This window comes from Vigna unguiculata, chromosome 3 (genome assembly GCF_037176805.1).
Source record: "Vigna unguiculata cultivar grain cowpea cultivar isolate G323 ecotype 2 chromosome 3, ASM3717680v1, whole genome shotgun sequence".
Lineage (NCBI taxonomy): Eukaryota > Viridiplantae > Streptophyta > Magnoliopsida > Fabales > Fabaceae > Vigna > Vigna unguiculata.
This window is the reverse complement of record NC_140794.1, coordinates 11117795-11139001: the sequence shown is the minus strand read 5'-3', so window position 1 is coordinate 11139001 and position 21207 is coordinate 11117795. Positions and strand designations below refer to the sequence as shown.

Sequence of the window (21207 nt, the reverse complement as noted above, 5' to 3'; positions counted from 1 at the left end):
TTTAGTTTTTTTGTTTTCAAAATTGGAAAATTATGTCAGAATTTGATTTCCTATTCTAATGATAATAGATCAAAATGGTTTTGTTTGAGAATCTTCCATAGAAACAGAACTCTAACACCTTCCAAAAAAAGTGCTACTGAAAGATAAAGGGAAAACAGTAACAAAATACATGGTCTAAATTGTGAACACTGTCTTACATCTTAATCTAAATTCCAAGGAAAAGCAGTTATTCCAGTCCAAGAGATTGATTACAAATTCTGAAACGAAAAGAGAGATTCTAAATTCATTTGTATAGCTGCTTGAACCTTCTGCATGCCTCCAAGACGTTTTCCCTGTGACCAAAGGCACTAACCCTGACAAAACCTTCACCACCAGGTCCAAAACCACTACCAGGAGTTGTAACCACATGAGTCTTCTCAAGAATTTCAGCAAATACATCCCATGAGCTTCTGCCAGGGAAATGAACCCACACATATGGTGCATCTTTCCCTCCATACACTTTAAATCCAAGAGAATCAAATGTCTCCACAATTATGTTCGTATTTTCTCTGTAGAATCCAATAACTTCTCTCATAGCCTGCATTCAAATGCATATTATGTAACTTCTTTAAAGAATACCACAAATCACACCGAAACAAAGACTAATAAAGTTAGAGAAATTTTTTCTCTTATAGAAATTTAGTAGCAAAACAAAAAATAACTGACCTTAAGACCTTCTGGTGAAAGGCAAGCAAGACCACCTGCTTGGGAAATATTTGATGCACCATTGAAACAAGTGCATACAATACGGTTGAAGTCCCTGGCAACAGGAAATCCATCAGAAAACAGCAACTCCTTTGGAATCACAGTCCAACCTAATCGGACTCCAGTGAACCCAGCATACTTGCTAAATGATGAAGTCTCAATGGCAACCTGCAATTGTCAGTAACATTCTTATTCATTCAGATATCAAAAGAAGATTCTTTGTTGATCTATAAATTTTTTGCCATATAAAAAAACTTGACCAGCAATCCTCTTGGTATATCAAATAGTAATCATCCAAAATATAGTTTGTATGATAGATAAAAGAAGAAATCATTTGCAGAAGCAAATACACATTTATCCAAAATATATTGAACATCAAATAATCAGTGACAGACTGACCTCCTTGGCTCCAGGAATTTCAAAGATGGAACGTGGGTTGTCACCAGAAATATACATTGCATAAGCTGAATCATGGATTACTATACTGCCGTTGTCCTTAGCAAACTGAACAAGTTGGGTGAGTTGTTCCCTTGTTGCTGCAGCACCAGTAGGATTGTTTGGCGAACAGAAAAAGATTATGTCTGGTCGAGAAATTGAAGATAAATCAGGGAAGAAACCATTTTCCGGATTACACCTCATGTATTCAATGTTTGCAAACTTCTCAACATCCTTCTGGTACAGCCCAGTCTGGCCCATAATTACACTTGAGTCTACATAGGCCTGCAAATAAAAGAATAAAACTGGTGTTTCATCACTTCCCAATTTTCTATATATTATTTCATTCATGATTTTACATCTAATTCATTTCTAAAAGTAATCAATATAGTGTTGCATAATTCCAAATAGTAAACTCAATGTCTACAAACATTTTTCAACCAAAGTTTCCACACAGTTTATTATATAGATTCCTGAAAGAGGATTTTGAAAAAAAGAATCATTTCTCAAAAATAATCAGTTACCAAACATGGCTAATAATAAATAAGCCCACTTGCATGAATAAAACACCAAATCCCTGCAACTTCATTTTTTGTAACTGGTAAAAATGAAGTAACAATCAAATATTCCAGCTCTTCTAAAATTTGTGTGCAGAAAAAGCCATAGTTACAATCTTCTCATTCCAGCGAACTATCAAGGAACCAGCTATCAACATCAGATAGAGGGACAACAATGTCCAATATAGTAAGATAGATAATTATATATGTTAATCATTTCAAAATGAAGGAAAATATGACTAGCACTTGATTATTATTTTCAAGAAACTTGTTGATTCTTCATCGAGCAAAGATGGAAATGAATAAACTAAACTCAGTCAGCATCTCACCTAGTAAAACAAAGAGATGTAATAATAGCAACAAAACCTAAGTGGCCATTTCTTGCATATTGAAGCATAACAATAACTGTAACCAACCACGCAAATATGAATTACCGGGTATGAAGGGTCTTGTACAGCCATTTTTACATTTGATCCGAAGACAATCTGTCAAAAAAATGAAAATAGAAGAAAATTTTAGTTAGTGATCGTAGAAGATGCCCAATTAACATGCACCCCACACCCTACTCCCCCACAGAGGAGAATTTTTAAATTGAATCAGAATATGTAGTCCGGGTAAAGAGCAAGATAAGAAGGATATCATATATTTAAATAAATAAAAAAAAAAAAGACAAATGAACCTGGAGACGAGATATATCACACTTTGCTCCATCTGACACAAATATATCATCCTCTTCTATGCCAAGATCGCTGTAAAATGTTGAAGCAATTGCACTTCTTAATGGCTGCATAGATTAGAGATGTCTTTATCCAACCAATTCCCCCAAGGGTAAACATTAACACCAATTGCAAGCAATGAATTTAGGCATCCCAATGAAGGTGTTTTCTTATCATCCCAATTCTCAGAATTTCCAAAGATAATATATAAATTAAAATAAAATAAAAAAACATAAAATAATGAATGATTAATGAAAAACAAGATTATAACCACCCATCCTCAAAACATGAGCCAATATGGCCAAATTTCTGACCCAAATTTATTACAAGGCTCAAGGCATGACTTCTTCCAGTAAAACTTCTTGAAGATATAGTGCCCAACAGGCACACATGAGATGAAAATATCAAGTTTTCTTCCTCAAATATTTCAAAAGGACCAAGAAAAGAAAGGAATCCACGTGCAGAATTGATACCATACAGTAAACTAAACACAAAAATATAGACAGGTAGGTCTAGAAACCATTTACAAGGTGGAAAACTGTATAACTGGACTTCAATTTGACGAATTGGGAGGAAGGACCCAAAATGAAAAATGGAAAAAACCTCCTGAAGATGTCAAAGCAACATACCTTTTCACCTTGTTCCGCACCATACCCACTATATCCTTTAACAGTTGACAATGCTTGTGATCTCTGAACAAAAGGAAAATTACAACATTTTCAAGTATTTAAATGAAATAGATGAAGCAAGGGCATTATTTAATTTAGTAAAGTATTATGCATAATTAACACTTCTAAGATTATATATATATATATATATATGTGTGTGTGTGTGTGTGTGTGTGTGTGTGTGTGTGTATAACTACAAAATATTATAGAAAAGATAAACTAAAACAAATGCAATTAGACATGAAAGGAATTATAAAGATGACGAAATTAAAGCTACTTAAAAAAATGACACATGATACTACAATAAAATTCATCATTAATCATAGAGCTCCAACCTCAAAAGGGAAAATGATAATTACTTAAAAAAAGTGTCAAATGTCGAATGTGCTAGCATTAAAGACATATCAGCTTGTTCACAGCAAAGTTTTACCTTCGACATTGCATCAGTTATGACTTCAGGAATAGGTTCAGTAGTGTCACCAATTCCAAGGCTTATAACTTTAGCATCAGGGTACTTCAGCAAGTGTGCAGACCTTCTTCTAGCAATCTGTGGTCAGTGACATGAAAGGCAGAAACATAGTTTACACTGTTTAGAGAACTAATCTCAATATTTGACTGTTTGTGTGTGTGTGAGAGAGAGATACAAATTCATTAATCATTACATAATTTTATATAAATAAGACACAAGAATTAATAAGCAAAAACAGTGCATATTTTCTGATGTTGACCATGGGGATCCATTGTTAGGGTAACATACATGCATGTCTCCAAAAGAATATCAATATTGATGAAATAGAAATGACATGACTTTTATAGAGAAAGGATAAAAGAGGAGGTTGATTATGAAAAGTGCTTAAAATGTTCAAAAGTTATCACTAATGTACTCAATAACTTGTTATTTCTATAAATGACAAGCAATCTTTCATCTTGATTATTCAATTACGGGAACCTGCATAATACAAATCCAACCTACTTCAACAAACAAATAGTTAGTCTAGTAGGATGTTGACACTATTCTAAGTTTTAGCAACAAAAGGCATTTCCCTCTGAGTGGGATTAGAAACAAATATTTGAAGTGCAATTATAATTTCAAAACATAGCTTTCAGCGGGAGCATGCATGGTGAATGAAAACAACTATAAACTGTATGATCATAATACACATCATAATCTAAAATACAGAATAATTCCCAGAAAGCGTAGGTAGAACCCTTTTTCCACTGAATATTCGATTAATATTGTTCGACAGTTGTCTACAAAGGAACTAATCTTCCTTTCACAGCACAGGGTATTATTCCCTGTTTACAATACTACAATCCTTCCTAACCCCGCATCCCCAAGGAAAAAGATTATATATAGACTTTACAAAAGTCAGAGCCCCGTTAATTGCCACAACTATGGTTATTCTTAAATTTCTTTCTATAATATATATTCCAATCCCTATCTTTATTCCTCTGTCTATCATTAACCCTTGCTTTTGGAACAACCTTGTCCTCAAAGTTGAACTCTGAAACTGCTTATGTATCGTGGTGTTAGATATAGTTTGATATTATTAAGATATTGTTAGATATTGATAACCACAATATCAAACAATATCTTCTATTTAATCTTATGTGTGGTTTATACACAAGGGAGATTAATCTCAATCCCTATCTTCTTTATTCTCAACACGTGGAAACATTTTCCCGTGTAGTGGCTTCTCCCTTGTTCCATTGTACCCTCACTTGTTGTATTGGTTCATCCTGATGTTGTACCATCTTACCATCAAAATTTTCTAGGGAAATCAAACCAAAATTTGCCCTTGAAGTTCATGTGGCAATTCTTTCTCAACCTGATCAGTCCCCACAACTAATTTTAATTGTAAAACATCAAAAACAGAATGTATGCGAGATGATTCAAGAAGTTGTAGACAATAAGCCACTTTCCACACTTAATAGAGTACTGATAGCTCCAAGTGTAACCTTATAGGCATAGACACTTGTCTTGTCTGTGAGGATAAATTTCGAAATATAGCCAATCACCTACTTTGATCTGCAAAGGTTTCCTGGGGCGGTTAGCAAATTTAACCATTTGTCCTTGAGCTCTCTCAAGATTTCATTTGTTTGAGGGCTTTATCGTGTGTCATCAAAACTTGTGCTACCGCTTCCAACACAGTTTCCCTGGCTTGTATAGTGACAAAATAGCTCCAACTCCTTTCTCGGAAACATGACATTCAATACAGAAAGGTTGGGTAAAATCTGGCAGTGACAACACTAGAGTTGTGGTGATTGTGCTTTTATGTTGCTCCATAGTCAAATTACTTTTCTTCAGACCATACAAAATTCCCTTTTTTAAGCAATTGTGTCAAAGGTTTTGCTCCTCTCATAATTGTATATAAATATTCTATAGTAGCCCATAAGACCTAAAAACCCCCACAAAGCCTTTATAGTTTTTGAAGTAGGCCATTGAAGGATGGCAGATATCTTTTAGAGATCCATTTCCACTCCCAAATTCTCGATTTGTTATGTGTAGCTTTCCAAATTCACACTTTTTCAAGTTAGCATAAAACTGGTGTCATTGGAGTGTCATCAAAACCTATCTTAGTTGTGCCAAATGATCTTCCCACGTTTTACTATAAATCAAGATGTCATAAAAAACAAACCTTAAAAAATATAACTGCATTATGGTGTTCATGGCGCACTGAAACGTGGACAGAAATGTTGTTAAAACGAATGGCATGACTAAAGATTCATGATGCCTTTGCTGAGTTCGAAAGGCAGTTTTCTAAATATCAGGTTCATACATGCGGATTTGATGATATCTAGCTCTCAAATCTACCTTTGAGAAGAATTGTACCCCCTCTAACTCATTTAATAATTCTTCTATGATCGGAATTGGAAACTTGTCCAGAATAGTAGCCTCATTCAAGGCGTGATAGTCAACACAAAATCATCAGCTTCCATCTTTTTTCTTGACTAGGATGACATAATTAGTATAAGGACCGCTATTGGGTTGTATGACTCCTGCTTGTAACATCTCCCCCTACCTGCTTGTCTATTTTTGTTTTTAGCATATATGGATATTGATAAGGACTCACATTAATAGGGTCTACACCAGCTTTGATCGTGTCTTCTGATCAACTTCCCTATGAGGTGGCAACACTTTAGGTCCACAGATAACTCCCTTACAATCTTTTTGAATCTTTTCCAACTCTCCCTGTTGTTTCTCAGTGAGGTGGTTTGTCCTTTCATCTCTAGACTCCAGCTCAACATTCTTCATTCCCCGTATGATTGAAACAACCTCAATTTTTGTTTCTTTCTTCAAAGCTTGTGGGGTATAAGAGTTTTAGCCAAATTTGGGTCGCCCTTAATCTTAACCTGTGAGTCTTGATCACTGAAATACATAGTTAGAGTTCTCCAATTTACCTTGACTTCACCTAACTTTCCTACCCATGTTACACCTAAGATCATATCCACCCCTCCCAATTTGAACCAAAAAAATGTCTCTTGACATTGCATCCTTCCAATTGCACTTCCACATCCCTACAACACCCTTGTGTTTGATTTCAGTGTCCATCTCTCGATCTCACGTTGTAGGGTGGTGTTATTTCAACTTACATGACAAGTGACTGCACCAAACCTGTCAAAATGAAGTTGTGACTTGCTCCACAATCAATCATGATCAAAACGAGTCTTCCCTTAACTCTTCCCGGCAGCTTCATAGTGTGGGACTAGGTCATACCTCCTATAGAAAAGATACACAATGAAATTCATGATCAAAGTCCTCCTCCAGATTTCTCTCAAAATACTCCCCAACCTCATTTGATTTTTCATCCATCAAGTCCCTCAATTCCTCATCTTCAGCCAAGATGATAACTCTCCAATTCTTTTTCTGGGCAATGATACCTTGAGCTATAAGCCCCTCTGCAACAAAAACATCTTCCCTCTCTTCTTCTCCTCACATACTCTGCATATGGCAAGTTTCTAATTCTTCTGTTTTCCAATTATGTGGTTCCATTCCCCCAATTCTTGATCCTTGTGAGATGACTAGTGTTTTCATTCTCGTTGTGTTTGCCATACCATTTGCCCCTTGCGAATTACTAAAGTTTTTCAAGGTCTCGGCCCGTGATACAACTCCACTTCCTCCATGATATCGAAAGTTTAAGGTATTGCTACGAAAAGATCCACCCACTGTCGTGATTCTTGCATAGCGTCTTCCACATCTCGAGCAATTTCCATTGCTCTAATTAAGTCCTTTGGATCATGTGGGTGAATCTGGTTTCGAATATTGGAAATACCCCAACAATTGATCTTTTGATGTTTGAGGTACCTGAGACACCAATAGTTTGAATTCCTTAATGTAGTCTTCAACCTTTTCATATTGGCGTAATACTACTAAGTTTTCAAAGACAAAACTGCGCTCCCGACCTTCAAATCTTCTACTTAGAGCGATTTAAAAAACCTCCCAAGATGGATTCTTGGTTTTCTAGCCCCAAAATTTAAACTCATCATTTGCATTATAAGATCTAGACACAATTTTTCCTAGTGATTTACATACTACACTTCAAAAAAAAAATTCAATACATGCGTTTCACCCTAAAGGATCACTTCCTTCAAAGGTGGGAAGTTCCACCCATTTTGTCCAAGGCCTCGGCACCTCAACCCCAATTCTTCAAATTTGTTGCCATGCACCAATCTTTCTTTTCCTTTACCACCATCATTATGGACTTAGTTTTTCCCTCCTTCTAAGGATTTCTCTCCTTTCTTGAATTCTCCAAGAAGCTAGAGTTGTGGTGGAATCCGGTAGTGACAATGCTAGAGTTTTGTAATCACGCTTTTAAGTTGCTGCATTGCCAAATTACTTTCTTAAAACCATACAAAATTCCCTTTTTTAAAGCAATTGGGTCAAAGGTCTTGCTATCTTCCCATAATTGTATACAAACATTCTATAGTAGTGAGTAAGACCTAAAACCCCCTCAAAGCCTTTATAGTTTTCAAAATAGGCCATTGAAGGATGGCGGATATCTTTCGGGGATCCATTTCCACTCCCTGGTGAGAGATGACATGCCATAAATACTGGATTTGCAGTTTTCCCAATTCAAATTTTTTCCAATTAGCATATAACCGATGTTGTTGGAGTGTCATTAAAACCTACCTTAGCTGTGCCAAATGATCTTCCCACATTCTACGGTAAATCGAGATGTCATATGAAAAAGACTAAGACAAACCTTCACAGACATAACTACATTATGGTGTTCATGGCGCATTGAAATGTGGATGGAGCATTTGTTAAACCCAACGGCATGAGTAAAGATTCATAATGGCCCTGGTGAATTCGAAAGGCAATTTTCTGAATATTTGGTTCATACATGCGGATTTGATTCCACGCCTCAAATTGCATGTAATTTTCTGAATATCAAGTTCATACATGCAATTTTCTGGCGCCAAAATTTAAACAAGTGATTTGCATTCCCTTCCATTCTGATAAGAGCCGAAAGCAATTTGTCCTCGTGATTTACATTCTGCACTTCAAAAAAAAGTTCAACATGTGTTATCCACCCCAAAGGATCACTTCCCTCAAAGGTGGGAAGTTCCACCCTCTTTGTCCCGGGCCTTAGCATCTCTCCCCTCTTCTTCAAATTTTGTTGCCATGCACCAATCTTTCCTCTCCATTATCATCACTGTGGACTAAGTTTGTCCCTCCTTCTGAGGATTTCTCTGCTTTCTTGAATTCCTGAAGGAGTTCTTTGATTTCTTTCATATTTGGCAGATTGTCCTTAACAATGGATAGATCGTTCTTCATTTCTGCCACAACCTTTCCTTGTTCACTGACCTATCTTTCCAAACCACTCACACGACTTTCCATACTGATCCCCCAGAATGGGTATCCAACAGGTCGGACCAAACTTGATACACGTGCCTTGATCAAAAACACAGAATAATTTCCAAAAAGCATAGGTAGAACACTTTTTCCACTGAATAAACCTCAATTAATATTGTTCAACAATTGTTTACAAAGGAACAAATCTTCCTTTAACACGGCATTCCTGTTTACATTACTACAATTCTTCCTACGCCTGCATCCCCAAGGAAAAATATTATATACAGACTTTACAAAAGTCTCAGCCCCATTACCGTTAACTGTCACAGTATAACTATGGTTATTCTTAAATTTCTTTCTATAATATACATTCCAATCCCTATCCTTATTCCTCTGTCTATCATATCATCAAACTAAGGGCTTGGTTTCTAAATGACATGACTGATGAAGAGCTATAACAAAACCAGAAAAGAGAACTATAACAAAACCAGAAAGGTCCAGTAGCACGGCATACCTCAGGAAATAGATAGCCAGCTTGAAGTTTCCCCAAATTTGGATTGCGAGTGACCCTTGTCTTGTAGCCTTCAAAGCAAAAAAAAGGAAGACATATAAATGTTACCTCACTCAATCGTATCTTTAATATTTAGTCAACACACCGACTAGTATGCTCTTTTCAAAACTATACCACTTTAACAACCCTTCCAACATACACATTACTATACAACTAAATGCCAGGAAATGGCCAGCAAAAATTTGATTTCATAAACTTGTCAACCAAAACGTTGTAAAAAAGGAACCACTAAGCAGAGGTGTGCACCCATTACAGCATTGCCTAATCACAAGAATAACCAAAACATTTAAAGGAAAATATAATCATGATTTCTCCCTTAACACCAATCATTGCTCCATAGCTCTCTTTCTCTCAGTAAGTGTCAACTAGTATGGCCATATCCATGCATCATTTTCGATTTCCAAATAGAAAAAAGAAGTTTTCAAGGTACCAGTCTCAGCCTCGGGTGTCGCAACGCATTTGCAAATGCCCACGCTCTTCACAGGCAATGAAACATGTCCCCTGCGGCAGCCAAATGAACCCCATAAATAAAATTCAACACTTTTAATCGTAAAGTGAAGAAAGATGCAATTTTGAATCAACCCAGCAAAAAAATACTTTTGTGGATAGGATCCAACTTTTTTTTTCAATAAAAGTCACAAAAAGGAAGAAGGTGGGGTCAAGTGAAAGAAAATACCTAGAATTGAAAGAAGAGGGAGCTAAGAAAGCAGAAGAAGTAGAAGAGAGTGAAGTAGTGAGGTTGTGGGTTATAGACATTGTTAGATTGAAGTGGAGAGAATGCTTCGATCAAAACTACAGTGCTGCGGCGTTCAGTGTTTGTGAGGAATGAGGGATGGTATGCTTGTTTTGCTATCAACCCTATAAAAGCAATAATTTTTTTCAACTTCCAAAACTTAACACTTAATTTTTTTGAGTTTTGGCTTAAGATCAAAACCTGGTGTGCTTTTTCTGATTAAACTAATAGGGAATGGGCACGTGAGAAGTGACTCGTAGGAATAGGACTCTTTATATTCTATTGACTGAAATAGTTTTATATAATTATATAAATAATAGACTTGTGTACAAATTATTTATATTTATATTTAAATTTGGACAACTTTAATAAGTTATAATTGCTAAAACATGTCTTTTTATTCTTTTAAAACTTTTAAAACTCGGCTTTCATTTCTCCAACAAATTCTGTTTTTTCTATTATCGTAATTTTAAAATGCTCCAGTTTTCTCTCTTAATTAAATAGTATTTTATGAAATGATTAAACTTGAACTTTTGGATATTTTAAAAATACTAAAACAAATTTTATTCCATTTTAGTTGTATGTCAAATGTCAATTATATAACCAATTTAAATTTATGATAAGTGATTGTAAAATTTAATATGGATGTTGAATTGCAAATGCAAATATATTTTTATTTGGAGTTTATAATTTATACGTTGGATTTTTTTCATGTATAATTTTTTAGTTTCATACTAAAATAATTTCTTTGATTTGATTAATTATGTTTTTGTTAACAAACTTATTAACTTGTGGCCTTTCTTACTTGTTATTTTAAGTAACATTAGCTTCTAATATTTGTGTTTAGGTACTTTTAACTTTTAAATTATTCATCAAATCACTTTCATGTTATAATAGAAAAAAAATACAATTTTTATTGAGCGTAACAATGATTTAAAGCAAATAAATTATTATTTGGGTAAAAATTAAATTATTTTTTAATTAACTTATTTATTACAAGAGATGCCAATATAATTTTGTCATATTCCAAATGGAAAAAAACGATATGCAAATAGAGTAATTGGTAAAGGAATTCAATTTATGGATTGTATTTAATATAATCTTAAATGCAATTCGCGATGCATTTAATGCAAAACAATAATAATAATGCATTCTGGATTGGCTAAATGAGATTACAGATAAAATAGAACTTCGGTATTAAAGGAGAAAAAAAATAATATATAAAGGTTACAAAAAATATATATTTATTACAACCCAGTAAATATCTTCTTTCTTTTTTATAAATAGTTTTATCGTTATCTTTATATTTCTTAAACTTGACGAGTCCCATTTTCTATTTATCTTCTTTCGAGAATATAGTCTACAAAGTGATCTGAAACTTTCTTTCTTTATCTATAAACACCTCCGTAAGTAAGGAAAAATTGGTTATAAAAAAAAAAAAAAAAAGCTTGTGGGTTACTTTATAAAAGTTAAATAAAGAATATAGCTATAAAAAGATAATTATAGGTTACCTTCAAGTCAAATAAAGAATAAAGAATACTCGTGTTATAATTAAGAGTGATAACTAAAAATACATATATTTTAACAATTATTAAAAGAATATGACTAGTTTTATTAACAATGGAATGTAATGTTATGTTAAGATAAATTTATATAAATTGAATTGCTCAGTCGATTATATATCAACACTAGATAAATTTGTTTAGACTTTGTCGATATTTTCATTGTCGGTCATCATTTGGATTAAGTGTGTCGATTAGTTCTCTTTATCTTGTCGGTATCTGTGCAGTAGTCAAAAACTACTCAAACCAGTGTGAGACTAATGTTGTCCAAAACACGGGAAAATATTGCTTAAAGTGAGTAAACAATATTAATTAGTGACTAGGCTTCTGATACAGTAAAGACTCCTCACCAACTCCCTCTATAAATAGAGGAATAAGTAATGGTTAAAATGTTATATTTTCTTAATGAATTGATTTTTTTTAACTCCAATTGTGCCCTTACTAACTTGATCATTGGAGCACCTTTGGCAGGTATTCTTCCCCCTCCGATGTTGACAAGGAACCTATCGAAAAGGCTGAGATTGAGAATTACACACCTAGGACTTTACACTATAAAGTTGAAAAGGTAGTGTCGAGTGGTCTTAAGGATTTTAGGGTCCTGTAAGAACATTTTGGCGTCCAATGTTTGTGTGGAAGACCTAACAAGACCATATGGTGACAATAAGGGACATGGTAGGAGGAAAGGAGGTAGCCCAGTTGGAAATGGGGAACAAAAAACAACCCACCTTGACATGATGCAAGAGATAAAGAAGGAGTTTGAGACGTTGAAGAGGAAGAATGTTAAGGAAATAGAGGCCTTACAGGCAGAGAACGACCACCTTAGAAGAAAAGTCGAGGAGAGCAATATTGTTCATGTCTAAACAAGCAAGGAGTGCAAACCCATTGGGTCCCACTACACCATGCCTCTGACCAAAGTTGAGAGCCACATTCACTTCAGCCTACGATTATCGACATCTAAAGAGACTTGTGGAAGTATTATATGCCGACATCCATTCATCGAAGGTATATTGGATGTCCCTCACCCGGCCGGATGGAAGACACCAACACTAGAAAGATATGATGGTACCATTGACCCGAATGAGCATGTGGATATATATGTAACATAGGTTAGCTTGTACACCTCAAAGGACGTGATACTTTGTCAAGTTTTCCGCACATCGTTGAAGGGAGCAACACCAAGTTGGTTCACACAACTTCCACTGCTTTCCATAGACTTGTTTGACACACTAGTCACCAAATTTGGGGAGCAGTTTGTAACGAGCAAACAACACCACCTAACGTCCATATTTGTAATTAACATAATACAAGAACATATTGAGTTGTTGAGGTTGCTTATGGAAATACTTAGTAAAGTGGCCCTTAATATAAGAGGTCTCAACCCAGATGTAGCCATGCATCATATGGTCACAGCCTTGAGGCTTAGACCTTTCTTAGATCGCTTGTGTAAGAAGTTGACCGCAAACCTAGAAGAGTTATGGCAATGTGCACCTAAATTCATGCAGTTGGATGAATTAAGAGAGCTTTGAAGTTAAGTAAGAAATAAAATACAAACAGAGAAGAAGCCAACAAAAAGAAGTTGTTTGTTAGTCCCTGATTCAAAAAGGCCTCGTGATTTGCCTAAAGGACTAAGATTCTACTCTCGTGAATGTTGACTAGGCGAGGATAATAGAAGAAACCTTAAGTGTCAATCTCCTATCGTTGATGAGACGCACACCAACACCTCCTTATTAGATACTTTTATACTTTCATACATATATACATACATACATACATGCATACATGTGTAGATAAACATTCATAAATGCTAAAATAAAATCTTTTACACATGAATATGATGACCAAACGATGTTAAAACACTAAAATATTTTGAATCAATATCTAAACCACAAAACTATTTTAAATGTAAAATATTACATTTGAATGAATATTTACAACGACTATCTTCTTACATATATGTAAAAGAACATATCTCAATCGAACGAATTATTCGAATATAACAAAAAAAAAATGTGAACATACTATTTATAATATGCTAACATATCATAAAAAACAAAAAGAAACATACAAATTATGATATAATATCTTACGCGACAAGTACAAAAAATATACTATGTGTTCCATAAAAGAACATAAGTAAAGTTATACTATTTAAATAAAGTAATAATTATGAACAACAAAATTGAAGAAAAATAATATCAAAATTTCTTAGCAATATTACGATGAAGATTTCTCTATAACCATTATATAATCGAGCATCTATAAAATCAAGTAGAAGATGAATGCAAAGACATAATTATCAGTACTATGAAAAAGGCCTATAGGTTTACTACATTCTGTGTTCTTAAATTTTGCATAGTTGAAAAGATAAGTCTTACAATATCATTCACGTTGTGAAATTATGCTTCCATAAAAAAGGCATTCATTGTATATTCTTTTGATAAGCTTTATTCCTTAAGTTCATACTCTTAGGAATCCAAGAAAATTTTAGTTCTACATTAAATAAAATTAAAAAAGTTGAGCAACATACAAGAAGAAAAATCCATTAACATAGAAATATACTTTTATATCGGTTAAAACAGGTTTTCTAAAGATTTAAAAGATGATAGGTTGTACTATTAATAATTTAGTAAAATAATGTGAAATAACTCTTCTGTAAAAGAGTTAACGAAGATTGGATGAGAGTAAAAAAAGTCAAACTTCTTGGAGTCCATGAAGTTTGCACAATGTATCACATGGAATGCATCATAATGTGGATGAAGTAGGCAAAGAGGCACTCCCTTGGAATTACGATCAACAACCATTATAATCCAAAGTAAGGTCTTCCTCTAAAGCAATACATACATGAATTGGTTGAAGGAATCCAATTGGAGGCTTAGTATCGGTCTTCACTTACCATACCATATGTTACCAAACCAAGATTCCAACAATCTAATATATAAACAATGACTACTAAACCATCCCTAACTTAAATTTTTGATGATGATAATAAATATAGTTAAGTATTACATTAGTTATTCTGTATCATTATATTAACTCTTTATATATTAGTGTGCGTATATATCTATTAAAAAGAAGAAATAAATATGCAACTGACACAAAACCTTCTAAAATAAAAGATTATATTATGCCTTTAACTATTATATGTTTATATGTGTCTAAAGATTATATACATATAATAATAACATTGATTTAGCTAAAAACAATTTGTTTATATTTATATGTAATGATTTTTTTTTTGTCATGGTTTTTTACGTTCTATTTTAAAAAATTAATGTCAATTAAATGAAACACTTAGTGCAGTATGTCAAAAAGAATATACATATAATCCGGTATATGTGTTGTACATTGTTTTAAATTTTATATAATAGTAAACACGAACTTGAATAAGACAAACTTAACACTAAAATTAAACTAATTAATTTTACAAAATTAGACTGAAAAACAACACTATCATAATTAGAAATGATAGAAGAAGATGGAGTCTCTAGATGAGTAAATGTCCAAACTTATGGTATATTTGATTCAACATTGGACAATTGATATGTGTTTGATTTAACTATGTGTTTGATTTAACGTTGGAGAATTAATTCCAGCTGAATCAATTCCCAAAAGCAGAAACAATAAATAATTAGTTGCAAAACCCAACACGTAATTAATTATTTATGCTGTTGACAGAATACTAATAGCTTCAGACAAAATACCTAAAGCTGCCTAAAAATAACCAATTAATGAATCATGCTTCTCTGCCCATTTCATTGAGCATTCAGGTATTTAACATAATCCTTTCAAACCAATCATTGTTCTTTTCGCAACAGTAGTTAACAAAAAAAGAATATACCAAAATTCCTTGTAATTCGCTTGGACAACTTTTTTTGTAAATACGCATTTCATATAGTTAACAAAGTCCTTAGAGATGGTTGGGTCCTCTAGTAACTGGCGTGGGTCAATTTCTAAATAATGTTTTTGTTTAATATAAAATAAATAAATTATCAGAGTAAGATTATTAAGTAGAAAATGAAAGGAAAATCAAACACGTATTTGTTTGAGAAAAAAATAAGTTGCAAAAAAAAAAAAAACTAAATAGGAATAATAAAAAAGAATAAACAAAGTTCATCATATTTCAAAGTATTTTTCTGTCCTTTTAGACACTCACTCTTAATTTGTGACAGGTAGGCAAGTTTGGTTCGAAACTTTTTCATTCAAGAATTTAATTTAATTATTTTCTTAAAAATAATCAAGCCAGCAAATTGATTGGGTTCATCGCAGACTAGGCTAGCTTGGTCTAAGCTAAGAGATGGTAAGGTCAAATTAAGTATAATGGTGACATTATCCTTATTGTGTACAGTATAAAATGATTGCACAATTTCGCTTTTATGAAATTCATGAGATCCTGTGCATACTAAATGCCAATACTCTTACGTAATACACATGCAACCCATACAAATTGCTATCAATTAATCAAAAAAAGATAGGAAAACACACACTCAAACAAAAACGCACCATGATTTGCTGGCATGCTGCATCGCGATAAAGACGCGCACGCACGCACGTCGCAAAAGGTTCCGTGTATTAACAGCTGTCTGGTCCCAACATTTCGTCCACGATAATGGCTTACACGTTCCAATCACCACTCACTTCTCTATACAGCAGCTCTCACCCTAAACCGAAGTATCTATCTAGTTAAAATTTATTAGATCCAAACAAGAATATGAACATGGTTTTATGGAGAAGCCATTGTCACGAGTCTTCAAAATGATGATCTGTTTCATCAAAGATCTCCTCCTACACAGAAATTTCAACACCAGTAAATAAGTTATTTTCTCTACTATGTTTCATGAGAGAATAAAATTGTTCAGAATTATCATTAGTATTTTAATACCTGTAGAAGCTCTTCAATGACATCTTCCATTGTAATAATTCCAACAGCTTCTTCTTCTTCAGGGAGCTTAGGAAGGGGACTCCCATCTATCTCCAAAATATCAGAGTACATATTTTTTGACCATTTTCTGCTCCGAGAACCACCCCCATTTGACATGTTTGTATTCGGGAAGCTTTTCCACTTATGGAGTGGCACCTTGGATTTCAAAGGTTTCTCTTTGGGAGGCTTTTCACCATCAATATCCACCTTCACATCTCTCACCGAGTCTATTTCAGAGGCGTGAGTGAGGCACACAGCATTTATTAAGAAAGAAAAGTCCAGTTCCAAATTTTTAAACTGTCTATAGCGTGATTTTACCGTTTGCATTATTTTGGGAGGATTGTTGTTTCGTCTTGTCACACCGTCTCACAACAACTGCCATGTGGCTATGGCCCTTCTGGAATTCATTTAAAATGTCATAAAGTGGCATACTTTCTGGAACCCTGTCAATATATGTAAGGTCACGACAATATAAAACCAACGTGTCTTCCTGCATTAAACTGGTAAAACAAAATAAGATTACCTTGGAATCCTGCGTATAGTTACACTCTTCACGGATGCTTCATCTTCTGGATGAACAGTCAATAAATTCTTCACCTAAAAGTAAGCAGCGTGCATTCAGAAAACAAAAGGTTGTATATGTATACAATGGCAAAATTAAAGGATTGAGAAAACATCCATTGAGCAAGCAATAGAAAAATGCATAGAGAATGAAAAAAGATTAAGAATGCAAAGGAATCATAATCTCATCATACAGAGTTTACTGATAAAAAGCAAAGAACAAAATCACAGAAAAAAAATCTCGCAGCAGCAAGAATTCCTATTAACAGAGTAGGAATCATAGACCTCTAATGAATATCAATCCTATTATGGAGATACTCACCACCAATACCACAACTGAGTTATAACTAATTCTAAACTACACAAAAAAGTGACTGAGATCACTGATGTTTTGACCCCCCCGTATGTTTGTGTGTTACAGAATTGTCACCAGATGAACCTCGGGCATTTTGCGTAGTCAGGCTTAAAAAGTGACACATATCCTCTCATTTATTACATCAAATTTAACTTGCAACACTTAAGCTAATAGTTTTCCACCCAATGAAGTACCAAGATTGTTTCATAACCAATATGCAGCAAGCACTAGAACAACTGATAGTTAGCTAACAAGACCAACTCATGAATAACACAAATATCACATGACCTTATGAATGCTACCCTGTGACAGATAAATTAAGTGCTGACTTTGTTTTTGTATCAAGTAAAATCATAAAAGTGTATTTTGTTGCGCATCTCAAATCTCAAATACCCAAACTAAACATGTTTTTCATTCCTCTACTGGCCTTCATTGTCACTGCCATTCATTTTGGACAATTGAACCAATAATGAATCAGATGAACCAAATGTATCTATACAAACAAATTAGATGCTCTGAGGATGCAACATAAGAATATAGGCTAGATTCCCATTTCCAAGGTTACAACAGTCAATTGCAAAATAATTTAGTTCTTATCAAGTAAATGCTGAATATCCAAATGATGGCATTGTGTTTCAAAAGGAGGCTGACCTTCAAGTTCCTCAGCAAAAGGTAAAATTTCAAAAAAAAAGTGATTCGTGAGGATATGTTAGGTTTACAGAGATAGCTTTGATTAAACAGCCAAGAACAATTGACTTTTGTAATAATCCTCTGTATGTGGTTTTAAAGTACTTCATGAAAATTCTAATGAAAAAAAGGATGTTTAACATTATGGTTTAAATAAGAAAAAATAAAACACCTTACCAGTATAAGTCCTATAATGTTTGTAGGCTGCTCATAGAAGACTGGGACTCTGCTATGCCCTTTCTCCAATATTTCATTCATCAGTTCCCTACTTAGTAATAGACATTTAATTATTTGAATAAAGTTTGGGCAAAATACAAAAGCTACCTTTAGTTCATAAATTGCAGAATACACCTTACCTATCAAGCTTCGAATTAATATCAACTGCAAATGTTTCAGCTATAGGAGTCATGGCATCACTCGCTGTCTTCTCGCTGAGTTCAAGTGCCCCAGCAATGATAGTTGTTTCATCATGTGTCAGCTCCCCACCTTTTCCAGCCTAATACAATTCAACCATGAACAACATCAACAAACAGACAAAATGCATGGACGTTAAACTGCAGAATTCCAAATAACCAGAAGAGAAGTAGATAAGTTAGCCTTTGATGACAGTTCACAAAAATTACATAATTTGATTGAAAAAAGAAACGCTAGAGAAGAGAAGCATACTTATGAAACACATAACTCAGGTTCGGCTCAACTACAGAGCAAATTAAAACAAGAACATTAAAGAGGCCTTTACTGCTCTGATACAGACCTCATTACCATGCAAATTTACAAGTGTCTTCAACTCAGCTCTACGGAACAAGGCCTCATGTCTATGGCCCAGCAAAAAGTCCAGCAACTGGAAAACCATATAAATGCACGAAAAGCCAATCAGGAAAGAGAAATAAGGACAGAACAAATTAAATTCGCAGCATGTTTACTCAAATAGAATAACAATTCTGCAAATATTGTCACCTTACTAATTGGAAAGGCAACCGGAAAGCATACACATACAAGCACCCGGACAAAGGGAGCCACTGCTGCACCAATAGCCAAACCATACCGAGAACAAACTGATTGGGGTATAATCTTCACAAGAGTAGACATATATCAGAGCACTTCCACAGATTGAAAGTGAATATGTTCATATCAAATATTAGACAAAAAATATTGACCACACAAGCTAATTTGCAACGTAGATAGGCACTTAATCTGTCACATGCATGTATTGCACTTTAAAACATGTAGTTACAGAACGTTCTTACCTCACCGAACAAAAGAATTAATGTCACCGAAATAAGGATAGCACCCCACGCAGTAACAAGACTATCGAGAAAAATAGGAAGTGCCTGAAAAAACAAGAACAACAACAATTTATAATATGAAATCCTTGTGACAAATATAAAACCAGTATACGACTGCAGTTGTACCTCCATGGCTGCAGCATTGCAAATTAACAGAGTACAAAGCAATAAATGTTGGTTTTTGACAACTGGTAATATCTTCGCTGCAATTACAAAAACAAAACGTCAATTCAAAAAAGTAGAGGATCATTCACTAACTGCACACTTTCCAAAACAGAAAAAAAAAATCAATCAATCGCGTTCTTCCCGTTTCTACCATGCCCAAAGTCTCTTCGTTAATGGAAACATTCAGCTAACAATTTCCTTTTACCCTTGAAATCTAGATAACCTGCCTTATGATTTTATTATTAATATATATTTAGTAATTTTTGTTTTTCACAAGGACTTCAGGATTCATAGAAAAGAAGAAAAGAAAAAATAAATTTCTTCCAAATATAAATAAAAAACAAAAATGTAGAGAAATTATACAAAGAGATTCCTATAAACTAATCTTAACTTACTCATCTCACTTTTAATATTTTTTTTCAGCTGAAATTCCTCGTAAAGAAATTTACGAAATCGGACCTCAGTCAAAAACTCCCAAATTAGGTTTTGAAAAACAGACACCGTGGTTTCAGCTGCAATTTGACAATTTCCGCAACTGGAACGCCACGGTAATGGTAGCATTTCTACGCAGTTTCTACAGTATCAAGAACCACGCGAAGGAAACCACGACAAGTTTTTAAAACCACGCTCCCAAATATCTCTGGAACGGGATTTTAATCAACAACTGCACTTACTTTCTTTACTTTCTCGTTTACAATTGCAACTCATGCACCAAATGAACCATTACAGGGAGTTAGTTACCTAGACAGGTAATTTTCAATTGTAAACAAATTCATCTCAAATCTCAAAAAAAAAAAAAAAAAAAAAAAACTGGAAACAAGTGCTTCTGTTTTTTTTTTTTTTTTATTACAAATAATAGAAAGTTTCCGTAAACAAAATCTGATGCAAATTTATTTCTGTGCGATTCCTGAAACAAACTTACAGACTCAGTGGAAATGTTTTTGAGCTCGAAAAACACGAGTGCGATGATTAGTGAAATCAGGAAAGAAGAGAGAAATGAAGAAATTAGTTTGCAATATGATACATACCAGCGTGCTTACGATCTTGAGGAGTACCAGACTTAGCGAGGACCTCCAGATCAACAAGGCTGAGGGACATGAGGCCCAACGTGAGGCCAGACATGAGGCCCGCGAACAACACGAGCAGCACGATCAGGAGTATGTGAACGAAGAACTGCGTTGTGCAGCATGTGTACTCCACCGCCATTCACCCCCTTCTCTCTCTCTTTCTCTCTCCCTCTCTCTCTTAGACTTGTTGGTTGAGTATTATGAACAGTCAGAGAAAGCACGTTATCCACCAGAGCTCCACCATCTCCATTGCTTCGGTAGATGATAAACCAAGAAGCACGTGCAGGTGTGGTGTGAATTTAAAGATGAACAAACGGTGGATTTACCTTTTTCTTTAATTAAACCTTAATGCTTCAAAATTATTTCAATTAAAATACTTAATTTA

At 34.2% G+C, this 21207-nt stretch overlaps 2 protein-coding genes across 2 annotated transcripts; both read right to left on the bottom strand.

Annotated features, from left to right (window-relative positions):
• Positions 1–144: 144 nt before the first annotated feature.
• On the bottom strand, positions 145–10390 carry AGD2 (Pyridoxal phosphate (PLP)-dependent transferases superfamily protein). The gene is made up of 10 exons (XM_028065103.2): positions 10165–10390; positions 9919–9989; positions 9432–9499; positions 3551–3667; positions 3082–3144; positions 2416–2520; positions 2171–2221; positions 1144–1464; positions 706–912; positions 145–577 (listed from the first exon to the last, which is right to left on the bottom strand). The coding sequence occupies exons 1-10, from the start codon at positions 10242–10244 to the stop codon at positions 284–286; spliced, it is 1377 nt and encodes a 458-aa protein (XP_027920904.1). The 5' UTR covers positions 10245–10390; the 3' UTR covers positions 145–283.
• A 5816-nt stretch (positions 10391–16206) lies between these two features.
• Positions 16207–21180, bottom strand: LOC114179091 (DUF21 domain-containing protein At2g14520). Its single transcript, XM_028065304.2, has 11 exons — positions 20784–21180; positions 19717–19793; positions 19552–19635; positions 19262–19375; positions 19059–19145; positions 18661–18800; positions 18482–18569; positions 17225–17298; positions 17020–17144; positions 16663–16928; positions 16207–16565 (listed from the first exon to the last, which is right to left on the bottom strand). Exons 1-11 carry the CDS (start codon positions 20959–20961, stop codon positions 16521–16523), a joined length of 1278 nt encoding a protein of 425 aa, XP_027921105.1. The 5' UTR covers positions 20962–21180; the 3' UTR covers positions 16207–16520.
• Between the last annotated feature and the right edge of the window lie 27 nt (positions 21181–21207).